The sequence below is a fragment of the Callorhinus ursinus genome, unplaced genomic scaffold, assembly GCF_003265705.2.
Source record: "Callorhinus ursinus isolate GAN/ISIS: 27379988/994484 unplaced genomic scaffold, GSC_fseal_2.0 scaffold5, whole genome shotgun sequence".
Classification (NCBI taxonomy): domain Eukaryota; kingdom Metazoa; phylum Chordata; class Mammalia; order Carnivora; family Otariidae; genus Callorhinus; species Callorhinus ursinus.
Genome location: NW_027397067.1, coordinates 41482118 through 41494967, shown reverse-complemented (window position 1 = coordinate 41494967; position 12850 = coordinate 41482118). Strand labels below are relative to the sequence as shown.

General features: G+C 38.4%; 1 protein-coding gene across 5 annotated transcripts in view; it reads left to right on the top strand.

The window, feature by feature from the left end:
- Positions 1–611: 611 nt before the first annotated feature.
- RAD54B (RAD54 homolog B) overlaps positions 612–12850 on the top strand; it is an 81145-nt gene continuing 68906 nt past the window's right edge. For 2 of the 5 annotated variants that reach the window (XM_025870843.2, XM_025870838.2), the window contains exons 1-4: positions 704–734; positions 1038–1184; positions 1506–1656; positions 9997–10165. In XM_025870843.2, coding sequence (XP_025726628.1) covers positions 1522–1656; positions 9997–10165 — 304 coding nt within the window. In that variant the 5' untranslated portion in view covers positions 704–734; positions 1038–1184; positions 1506–1521. Of the gene's footprint in view, positions 735–770; positions 813–1037; positions 1185–1505; positions 1657–9996; positions 10166–12850 lie in introns of those variants that run through there. The other 3 variants (XM_025870840.2, XM_025870842.2, XM_025870841.2) reach the window with 3 other exon arrangements.

Here is a 12850-nt window from a genome sequence, read left to right as displayed (position 1 = left end):
ATTTAACAGCTTTATGGTAAAGTATATTTGCATACTATTTTTCCAAGCACATACTATATGAATACCATCTAACTGCCTAAACACATCCATGCAGATGTTCTTTAAGAAGTATGAGTGGTCTGTTCTAAAATGAGGTCTGTATCGGCACCTACAGCATGTGACAGTAGGCAATCAACCAATCAATAAAAAACAAATATTTTTCCGAGTAAATATTTTTTATTTATTTTTATTTTTTTTATTTTTTAAAGATTTTATTTATTTATTTGACAGAGAGAGACACAGTGAGAGAAGGAACACAAGCAGGGAGAGTGGGGGAGGGGGAAGCAGGCTTCCCGCCGAGCAAGGAGCCCGATGTGGGGCTCGATCCCAGGACTCTGGGATTATGACCTGAGCCGAAGGCAGACGCTTAACGACTGAGTCACCCAGGCGCCCCCATTCCAAGTAAATATTTTTTTAATTGAACCATAAATCTGAAACTACAAATGCTTGAAGGGAAACGCAAAGAGACATGCGCAGTTAAGTTCATCCAATCAGAGTCGGGCTGAAGGAGGTGCAGCCGCAGAAAGGTAGTGCGCACGCGCGGCTAGCTTGTCCGCTATAGGCTGCGCGGAGGCGGGAGCATTAAATCTCCGTTGAGGAGGTCTCCGTCTACCCGAGTTCTTCTTCGGATGACGCGCGACTTCTCTCGGAACTTTGCGGGTAAGTTCTTGGAGGGGAAGTCTTGTGAGGCTGAGGTAGCCTGTGGGCTCGTGCGGGACAAAGTGGGGAGAAGCGCCGAAGCCGGCCTCCGGAGGGAGGAGGGAAGGAAGGAGGTGGAGCAGGGAAGGAAGGCGGTGGAGCGGCCGGGGGAGGGTCGGGGGAGGGGTACCTGAAGTGTGAGGACGGCCTCGCTGTTGGCCACGGGGTAGGCTGGTGCGGAGGCTGGCGGTAGCGGTGCGTTTGTGGTGGGAAGGTCCTAGGGAGAGGCGACGGTGGGCAGTGGTCTCTCAGCGGTCCGCCGGCTTAACTTATGCGGTGCTTGGGTTTGTTACCACCAGGACTAATCTACGTTATGCTGCACGGTATTAGCCGGTTAATTAATAGACGATGTCTGTGGACACTTTTAGCGGGGCCACAAAGTCAAAGGAGTGACTTAAGTCACGAAGTGTAACTGCTCCTTATGGTAGTTGGAAGCCGAAAACCAGGTCTGTTGCTGTTCTTGGCTGTTCTTGCTCCTAGAGGTTTAATGATTGCACCCTTCAAAGACTACTTTTCATTATCTAATCTATAGTATTATCAAAATCCATATACTCAAGTTTACACCATTCAATTTAGTCTTAGATTCTTTTCAGTAACCCTTTGTGATGAAAACAAAATCTCACTAGCTGTGAAACTTGTTTTCCAACGTTTTTTACAGGTTTATTCTGTTACATTTGTAAAGATATGGTTATAGTGATGAGCTGTTTTAATGTTTGGAGTTAATTCTATCAGATTCATGGATGATTTCTGTTTTGGGTATTTTTTAGGTCAGCATTGCTGAATATGAGACGATCTGCAGCACCAAGTCAGTTGCAGGGGAATCCCTTCAAAAAACTAAAATTTATACCACCAGGGAGAAGTAATCCAAGTCCAAATGAAGAGAATACAAAGATGAGTCCAGATGTAAAATTATTTGAGGTAAAAAAAAAAAAAAACATAATATGGAGAAGCATGCTTTTTTTTTTTTTTAAACATGTCATTTAAGAAGTTAACACTTACTGCTTGAAGGAATTTTTAGTATCTAAGTCTTCCAAAAACTTGAGAGTAATGATTACATAAAAAAATAATTTTTTTTTAAAGGAATGACTTGCAATTGGCTCTATAGGATAAACTTCTGTTAACAGTAAAAAATACCGGGCGCCTGGGTGGCTCAGTTGGTTAAGCGGCTGCCTTCGGCTCAGGTCATGATCCTGGAGTCCCAGGATGGAGTCCCGCATCCAGCTCCCTGCTCAGCAGGGAGTCTACTTCTCCCTCTGACCCTCCTCACTCTCATGTGCTCTCTCTCTCTCTTTCTCTCTCTCAAATAAATAAATAAAATTAAAAAAAAAAAAAACCTGGTAAAAAATACCTCTGTGAGGGAGAGGGTGGATATTCTTGTAAAAATAAATTATTCTTTTTTTTTTAAATAAATTATTCTAATCTGTATTCTTTTTAAAGTTACCACATAAGTGAAAACTTAGATAAGGGGCACCTGGCTTCCTCAGTTGGAAGAGCATGCGACTCTTGATCTGGGGTTACGAGTTCAAGCCCCACCTTGGGTGTAGAGATTACTTAAAAAGAATCTTGTGGATGGAACTAGAGGGTATAATGGTAAGCAAAATAAGTCAGCTAGAGAAAGACAAAATATCATGATTTCACTCACATGGGGAATTTAAGAAACAAAATAGATGAACATAGGGGAAGGGAAGGAAAAATAAAAACAGAGAGGGAGGCAAACCATAAGAGACTCTTAACTATAGGGAACAAACTGAGGGTTGCTGGAGGGGAGATGGGTGGAGGGTTGGGGTAACTGGGTGATGGGCATTAAGGAGGGTACTTGATGTAATGAGCACTGGGTGTTATATGCATCTGATGAATCACTAAATTCTACCCTTGAAAGTAATAATACAGGGGCACCTGGGCGCTCAGTCATCAAGGGTCTGCCTTCGGCTCAGGTCATGATCCCAGGATCGAGCCCTGCATCAGGCTCTCTGCTCGGCGGAGAGCCTGCTTCTCCCTCTCCCATTACTTTAAGTAATCTCTACACCCAATGTGGGGCTCGAACTCACAACCCCAAGATCAAGAGTCGCATGATCCACTGACTGAGCCAGCCAGGTTGCCCCCGTTTCCTTACATTTTTATCTGTAAAAAATAAATGCTTAAAGCAGTACCTCACTCCTATTTTTTTTTTTTTTTAAGTGAACTGTCCAATGTGAGGCTTGAATTCATGAACTCTGGAGTTGAAGAATTGCATGCTCTACCAACTGAGCTAGCCAGGTGCCCCTAAAGCAGTCTTGATTTTTTACTACTAAGAGAAAGGATTGTTTTTGGTCTTATGTCTAAGACCAAAGGTCTTATTTATATAGATAGTATATAAAGGTGTATAAAATGGGCAATCCACATTTACATTTACGCGGGAAATGTGGATTTCTGATCCATTCATGGTATGGGGATTAAAGTCTGCAAATTCTTTTTCCTTTTCCTTTTTGATTGTTGTAGTTGACATACAATGTTATATTAATTTCTGGTGTACAACACAGTGATCTGACAATTACATACCGTATGTCATGCTTATGATATTAAGTGTAGTCACCATCTGTCACCAGATTTTTTTCCTTTTTTATTGTGGTAAAATATATATAACATAAAATTTGCTATTTTACCATTTTTAAGTTTGCAAAATAAGTGACTTTAATTATACTTACACTGTTGTGCAACGATCACCACTGTTTTCAGTTGGAAACTTTCATTACCCCAAACTCTATAACCACCATTAAGCAGTAATTCCCTAGTCCCTCCTTCACCCACTCCCTTGTAACTACTACTGTACTTTCTGTCTTCATAAATTTGACTTCTAGTTACCTTGTATAAGTGGAATCAGACAATATTTGCCCTTTTGTTTCTGGCTTATTTCACTTAGCATAATATTTTCAAGGGTCATGTGTGTTGTAGCATGTGTCAGAACTTAATGACTTTGTATGGTTGAATAACATTCATTTGTATGTATACACAGTTTGTTTATCCATTCACTTTTTTGATGGATACTTGGGTTGTTTTCACTTTTTGGCTGTTGTGAATAATGCTACCCTGAACATAGGCATGCAAGTTTCTATTTGAGTCCCTGTGTTCATTTTTCTAGGACTGGAATTGCCGGGTCATATGGTAATTTATGTTTAACTTCTTGAAGAACTACCAAAATGTTTTCGACAACTGCTGCTGCACTGTTTTACATTCCCACTGTTTTACATTCCCTCCCAGTGTGTGAGGGTTCCAGTTTTTCCACGTCCTCAGCAACACTTGTTATTTTCTATTTTGTTTTGTTTTGATTGTAGATATCCTAGTAGGTGTGATTGGTTTTTCATTGTGGTTTTGATTTGCATTTCTCTTATGAATAGTGATGCTGAGCATCCTTTCATGTGATTATTGGCTCTTTGTGTATCTTCTTTGGAGAAATATCCAAGTTCTTTGCCTGGTTTTTAATGGATTGTTTTATTTATTTATTAAAAGATTTTATTTATTTATTTGACAGGGACAGACAGCTAGAGAGGGAACACAAGCAGGGGGAGTGATGCGGGGCTCGATCCCAGGACCCTGGGATCAGGACCTGAGCCGAAGGCAGACTCATAATGACTGAGCCACCCAGGTGCCCCTTATTTTTTTTTAAAGATTTTATTTATTTATTTGTCAGAGAGAGAGTGTGCATGCACACAAGCCCGGGGAGCTGCAGGCAGAGGGAGAAGCAGGCTCCCTGCTGAGCAGATAGCTTGATGCGGGGCTCGATCCCAGGACCCTAGGATCATGACCTGAGCCGAAGGCAGGTACTTTACTGACTGAACCACCCTGGCGTCCCAAGGTTTCTTTTTTTAAAAGCAGCTTTAATTAGATACAAATCACATACCATACAAATCATATATTATATTCACAGTTTTGCAATGATCACCAAGATCCATTTTAGAACATTTTCATCACTCCAGAAAGAAACTTCATATATATTAACCAGTTGTTCTCCATTTTTCTCCAAATCTCTCAGCGCTTTGCAACCACTAATGTTTTTTTCTGTCTGTGTAGATTTGCCTATTAGGGACATTTCATATAAATAGAATCATACATTCATCATACTTGTAGCTTTTTGTGACTGGCTTTTTCCAGTTAGCATAATGTATTCAAGGCTCACCCATGTATCAATAATTTATTTCTTTTTATTGCCAAATTTATTAGTTTTCTATTGCTGCTATAACAAGTTACCACAAGTTTAGTGGCTTAAAAGAACACAAATCTATTATACTTCTGTAGGTCAGAAGTCCAAAACAGGTTTCACTGGGCTAAGATCAAGGTGTTGCCATAGAAAACCTGAGAGACTCCATGAAAAATTGCAAGAACTGATACATGAATTCAACAAAGTTGCAGAATATAAAATCAGTGTACAGAAATCTGTTGCATTTCTATACACCAATAATGAAGTAGCAGAAAGAGAAATCAAGGAATCGATCCCATTTACAGTTGCACCAAAAACCATAAGATACCTAGGAATAAACCTGATCGAAGAGGTAAAAGATCTCTGAAAACTATAGCACACTTTTGAAAGAAATTGAAGACACAAAGAAATGGAAAAATATTCCATACTTATGGATTGGAGGAACAAATATTGTTAAAATGTCTATTCTACCTATACATTCAGTGCAATTCCTATCAAAATAGCACCATCATTTTTCACAGAGTTAGAACAAACAGTTCTAAAATTTGTATGGACCTAGAAAAGACCCTGAATAGCCAAAGTAACGTTGAAAAAGAAAACCAGAGTTGGTAAGCATCACAATTCTGGACCTCAAACTGTATTACAAAGCTGTAATCATCAAGACAGTATGGTACTGGCACAAAAACAGACTCAAATCAGTGGAACAGAATAGAGAACCCAGAAATGGACCCACAACTCTATGGTCAACTAATCTTCCACAAAGCAGGAAAGAATATCCATTGGAAAAAAGACGCTTTCACAAATGGTATTGGGAAAACTGGACCACTTTCTTACATCATATACAAAAATAAATTCAAGATGGATTAAAGACCTAAATGTGAGACAGGAATTCATCAAAATCCTAGAGAAGAACATGGGCAGCAACCTTTGACTTTTGCCGTAGCAACTTCTTACTAGACACATGCCCAGAAGCAAGGGAAATAAAAGCAAAAATGAACATTGGGACTTTGTGAAGATGAAAAGCTTCTGCACAGCAAAGGAAACAAACTAAAAGGCAGCCTATGGAATGGGAGAAGATATTTGCAAAAGGTGTTGGCAGGGCTGCATTTATTTCTGGAGGTTTTAGGGGAGAATCTGTTTCCTTTTCCTTTTCTAGGTTCGATAGGCCACCTGCATTTTTTTTGCCCTTCTTTGATTTTCAAAGCCAGCAATGACAGTTTCAGTTGCCATGTTACTATGTTTCTGGTTCTCTCAAACTGGGAATGATTTGATTAGATTGGGTTGACCTGGGTAAGCCAGGACAATCTCTCCATTTCAGGAGAGATTACTTTAAGCACATCTTAATCACATCTACAAAATTCTTTTGCCTTGTAACATATTCACAGATTCTGGGGATTAGTATAGACATCTTTGGGAAGCATTATTCTGCCTACCCTACTGTATAATATATTAATATACCACATTTTATTAATCCATCAGTTGACAGGCATTTGGATTATTTCCACTTTTCAAATTATGAGTTATTAATAATGCTTGTGAACATTTGTGTGCAAGTTTTTGTGTAGACATGTGTTTTCATTTTTCTTAGGTACATTCCTAGGTATGGAATTGCTGGATCATATGATAACTCTGTGTTTAACCTTTCATTAATGAACTGCCAGACTCTTCCAAGGTGGCTGCAGTATTTTTGTTCCCACCATCAATGTGTGAGGGTTTCAATTTCTCCACATCCTTGTCAACATTTATTATTATATTTTTGATTGTAGCCATACTAGTGGTTGAAGTAGTATCTCATTTGTGGTTTTGATTTGTATGTCACTGGTGGCTAATATTCTTAAGCATCTTTACATGTGCTTATTGGCCATTTGTGTATCTTCTTTGGACTATTCAGATCATTTGACCTTTATGTGTGTTTTTTAAAAGATTTTGTTTATTTTAGAGAGGGGGAAGGGGCAGAGGGAGAGAGAGAGAGACTTTCCAGCAGACTCCATGCTGAGCACAGAGTCCAACATGGGGCTCGATCCCAGGACCCTGAGATCATGACCTGAGCTGAAATCAAGAGTTGGATGTTTAACTGACTGAGCCACCCAGGTGCCCCCAGATCCTTTGACCTTTGTAAAATTGTATTATTTGATTTTTGTTATAGAGTTGTAAGAGGTTTTTTTTTTTAAGATTTTTTTTTAAATTTAATTTTAATTTAATTTAATTTTAATTTTTTATTAATCCCTACACCTAACATGGGGCTTGAATTCACAATCCTGAGATCATGAGTCCCATACTCCCTTACCTGAACCAACCAGGCACCCCAAGAGTGTCATTTAAAAAAATATATTCTAGATACACGTCCCTTATCAGATATATTATTTGCAAATATTTTCTCCCATTCTGTTGGTTATTCACTTTCTTGGTAGTATCATTTGCAGCACAGAAGTTTTAAATTTGATTAAATCCGATTTATCTAATTTTTTTGGTGTTGGTACTTATGATTTTGGTATTATATCTAAGAAGGTCATGAAGAGTTACTCCTGTATTTTATTTTATTAATTAATTTGTTTTTTAGAGAGGGAGGGGTGAAGGGCAGAGAGAATCTTTAAGCAGACTCCACTCCCAGACATGGAACTTGATCTCATGACCCTGAGATCATGACCTGAGCTGAAACCAAGAGTCGGATGCTTAACCAACTGAGTCACCCAAGCACCACTGTATTTTATTTTTTAAAAAAACGAATTTGTTTTGTGGGGTGCCTGGATGGCTCAGTCAGTAGAGCATGTGATCTCTCTTTTTTTTTTTTTAAAGATTTTATTTATTTATTTGAGAGAGAGAATGAGATAGAGAGAGAGCATGAAAGGGGGGAGGGTGCGAGGGAGAAGCAGACTCACTGCTGAGCAGGGAGCCCGATGCGGGACTCAATCCCAGGACTCCAGGATCATGACCTGAGCCGAAGGCAGTCGCTTAACCGACTGAGCCACCCAGGCGCCCAGTTAATTAATTTTTTAAAAGTAGGCTCTACACCCAGTGTGGAGCCCAATATGGAGCTTGAACTCATGAACATGAGATCAAAACCTGAGCTGAGATCAAGAATCGGGTGCTTAACTGAGTCACCCAGGTGCCCCCAAGGTATTTGAATAGACTCAAGAGGCAGGGAAAGGCAGAGGGAGAGAGAAAGGGAGAAGCAGATTCTCCGCTGAGGAAGGAGCCCAATGCAGGGCTTGATTCTAGACCCCTGGGATCATGACCTGTCCTGAAGGCAGTCATTTAACTGACTGAGCTACCCTGGTGCCCCTATTTTTAACTTTTTGAGGAACCTGCTTACTGTTTTCAAGTGGCTGCACCAGTTTGCATTCCCACCAATAATGCAAGAGGGTTCCTTTTTCTCCACATCCTCGCCAACATCTGTTGTTTCTTATGTTGTTGATTCTGGCCATTCTGACAGGTGTGAGGTGATAGCTCATTGTAATTTTAATTTGCATTTCCCTGATGGTGAGTGATTATGAGCATCTTTTTCATGTGTCTGTTGGCCATCTGGACGTCTTCCTTGGAGAAATGTCTGTTACATGCCTTTTGCCCATTTTTGGGGGGGTATTGTATAAGTTTTTTAACATATTTTGGATACTAACCCTTTATTGGATATGTCATTTGCAAATATCTTCTCCCATTCTGTAGGTTGCCTTTTAGTTTTGTTGTGTGTTTCCTTTGCTGTGGAGAAGCTTTTTTTTTTTTGATTTAGTCCCAATTTATTTTTGCTTCTGTTTCCCTTGCCTCCCGGGACCTATCTAGAAAAAAGTTCCTATGACCGATGTCAGAGAAATTACTGCTTGTGCTATCTTCTAGGATTTTCATGGTTTCAGGTTTCACATTTAGGTCTTTAATCCATTTCTGGAGGGGGAGTGCTAGAGGGAGGGAGAGAGAATCTTAAGCAGGCTCTATGCCCAGTGTGGAGCCCAATGGGGGGCTCAGTCTTACAACCCTGAGATTATGACCTAAGCTGAAATCAGGAGTCAGACACTTAACTGACTGAGCCAGCAGGCATCCTTCCATTTTGAATTTATTTTTGTGTATGGTGTAAGAAAGTGGCCCAGTTTCATTCTTCTGCATGTTGCTGTCTAGTTTTCCCAATACCATTTGTTGAAGAGACTGTCTTTTTCCCATTGGAAAATCCTTCCTGCTTTGTTGAAGATTAATTGACCATAGAGTTATGGGTTTATGTCTGGATTTTCTATTCTGTTCCATTGATCTGTGTGTCTGTTTTTGTGCCAGTACTGTACTGTTTTGATCACTACAACCTTGTAATATAACCTGAAGTCTGGAATTGTGATGCCAGCTTTGCTTTTCTTTTTTTCAAGATTGCTTTGGCTACTTGGGATCTTCTGTAGTTCCATACAAATCTTAGTGTCATTCTAGTTCTGTGAAAAATGCTGTCAATATTTTGATAGGGATTGTATTAAATGTGTAGATTGCTTTGAGTAGTAGACATTTTAACAATATTTGTTCTTCCAATCCATGAGCATGGGATGTCTTTCCATTTCTTTGTGTTGTCTTCAGTTTCTTTCATCACTGTTTCATAGTTCTCAGAGTACAGGTCTTTCACCTCTTTGGTTAGATTTATTCCTAGGAATCTCATTATTTTTGGTGCAATATACTCATTGTTTTGATGCCAATCCCAGAAATATCTTTTCATTTGTAAACAGTTTAATATTTGTCTCTGTAAACAATGCAGTGACAGTACCACTATCCCACATAAAAAATGGAGAATATTTAAGTATTGATTTTAATATTGAGAAACTTGACAAAAAAGAGCAATTGATTCTGAGAATGGCATGTTATGACATGTTTAAAAACTCTTCTGATATGTTGTTTAACATACACTATAATTATTGGCATAATTTTTACTCTGTTGTGTCTTTCAGCTTTTATAACAATTAAAACTAGTTTAATAGTAAAAATTGGATTTTAAATTTATTTTAAAATATCTATTCCCTATTAAGATATAGAGAAACTGGTAGTTTATATTTTAAATTAGGAATCTGTTATGTAAAAATATGGGAGATTAATTTCTGCATAAAATAAATATTTCCTTCTTTTAGGTTGTTGCAAGTAAGAACACCTTCCTCCAGTTACAAAATAATCCCAGAATATGCAGTTCAAATCTGCCTACTGAGGGAAGTGCTAGAGAAATTAATCATGGGCATAATTACAGTGGAAAACACTGTCCTGAAGCATCTGTAATGGCAACGTTAGATCCACCTCATACAGGTAAGACTGCTTTTTATTGATTAGGTTTACACTTCACCAGTTGTAGTATAGTATTATTTAAATTGACTATTTCAAGAATGAATGTTATATTTGAAAAGTGTTGTAATACCCCTAGACTGTTGGCAATTCAGATTTTTTTGGTCATAATTTCTTTAGTGATTGGATTAATAGCCACGTAATTCAAATCTTGTACTTTATAGTAGGTATCTAAGACTGTTCATTGTGAACTTGTTGGTCAAGTATGGTCTGTTCCTCAAGTACCAAAACAAATTCTGTTTAAAGATTTGATTAAAAAAATTATAAAAACCATGTTGGGGCACCTTGCTGGCTCGGTTAGTAGACCATATGACTCTTAATCTCAGGGTCATGAGTTCAGGCCCTACATTGGTCATGGAGCCTATTTAAAAAAAATAAAAAATAAAAACCATGTTAACAGTACTAAGTTGGAGAGGTGAAGTTGAAATGAGTAAAATTGTTAATAATAGTTCATGGAGTAGCTGCAGATCAGTTAGATTTGTATTATGAAGGTACATAATTGAAGGAGAACCAAGGATTTAACAGATGCTCCCTTCTTGCATTGTTGAATTGAGTTAAAATAATGATTGTTTCTTTATCTGTCAGAGATTACTATTTAGAAGTAATTAAAACAATAAATAGGGTTATTTATTTGGCCTTCTGAAAGACAACATAAGACTACATTTTTCCAAATGACATTCATTTTTTGGTTGAATAAACAGATTCAGGGAGAGATTTCCATCAACTGTTCTAAACAAGAGTGATTGTTATCCTTAAGATACCTGTGCAAATCAGTGAGATTCCTTCAGCACTTAACCTTTTGAAGGAAGTTGAGGTTTGTGAGGACTAGTAAGTTTTACCTATGAATGGGTTCATTTCTTGTTGGGGGAGAAAGGAATTCTGTATTTTCCCAACTGACTAGGATTCATAGTTTCATTTATGTGTTCCTTACAATTTTTCAAAAGCTGTGACTGGTGTCAAGACAAAATTGAGAAGCACTTTTGGAGCTGGTTGTAGGGATCTGAGATCCCTAAAGACAGCTCTGGGTATGGCAGTTTAGCTGCTGCGCTGTCTCATTGATTTGCTCTCTCATTTCTTTTCTCCTTGTCTCCCTTCCTCTTATTTTTCTTCCATCTTTGTTAAGTGAATATCCTGTTTTCCCAGGTTTTTTTCCCTACTGCCAAGCCTGTGGCAGATAATGATCCATCTATGCCTCTTTTTCTATTATGGTAGCTAATCTCTTCACTAGAGAATGATATTTAGACTATAATACATTCCGTGTTACTGATTTGCTGCTTTATTTTTGTTTTACCATAGTTTCTCACTCTTGAACCTGCTAAATATGAGAAGGGAGTTAAGAGTTAAGATAAATTGAAGAGGGAGTTAATTTACTCAACTCTTAATCCCTTAATCCCTTCTCTGATTTAGTACATTTACTGGACTGGGGAACCTTTGCCAACCTCCTGACACCCTCCTGCCTCTCATTCAGAGAGAGGTTAATTGGGGAAAAGAACATTGTGAGAAACATCTTGCTTTCTGTGGTGGATTACTGGAGAGGGATGTTTTATGTAGAAAAGTATGGAGATGAGAGATCCATGTAGTATAATTCACCTTTTCACATTTTTTTTTTCTCACCTTTTCATATCTTTTTAATCCTAGATCGAATCCACCTTGAAGTGGGATGGAAGCCTGTTTGTCCCAGTTAAAATATGTCCTCATTTTCCCCCATCATCTCTTTTTTTTTTAAGATTTTATTCATTCATTTGAGACACAGAAATAGAGAGCATGAGCACGGGGAGAGGCAGAGGGAGAGGAAGAGGGAGAAGCAGGCTCCCCGCTGAGCCAGGAGCCTGATATGGGGCTCGATCCCAGGACCCTGGGATCATGACCTGAGCCGAAGGCAGACGCTTAACCATCTGAACCACCCAGGCGCCCCTCCCCCATCATCTTTTTTATTTTTTATTTTTTTTTATGGAAGACTTTTTTATTGTTATGTTAATCACCATATATTACATCATTAGTTTTTGGACCATCATCTTTTTTATTTTTGAAAAATTTCCTACATGTAGAGAAGTTGAAAGAATAATTATCATCCTAAATACTACAGTTGTTAACATTTTGTCTCCCCCCCATATGTCCAGTTTTTTTCTGGATCATTTGAAAATAAGTTGCAGATGTTATGCTATATCATCCCTAAATACTTCAGCATTTATTTCTTAAAATTTCTTAATAATATGTAGTATTTAATATCTGCTTCATCAGTAATATAATTTTTGCATAAACTGGTTTAAGTTTGGTTTCTTTCTCAACTGAAAGTGCCCTAGTGAGTATATTTTCACTCCACTGAACTTAACTGGGTGCTTCAGGTCTCTTTATAACCCTGTACCTTTGCAGATAATAGTCCTTGTGTGAGAATGAAAGTGTAGGTCTGATGTAGAGAACAAAGGCAGAAGAAAAAAAAAATTAAACTTCCTTAGACAGTTTAATAGCCCATTGACAAGTATTTGGGACTGGCAGAGTGACCTTCCTCAAGGAACTCAACTGCCTCAATGTTAATATTTGCTAAGGGCAAAAGGCAACCTTAGCTTGACATTAGCCCGACCTCCAGGATCCTGTAAGTCTTTAACATATAAAAATCCCTTTGGAAACTTCCTTTCTTAACCCCCCTCC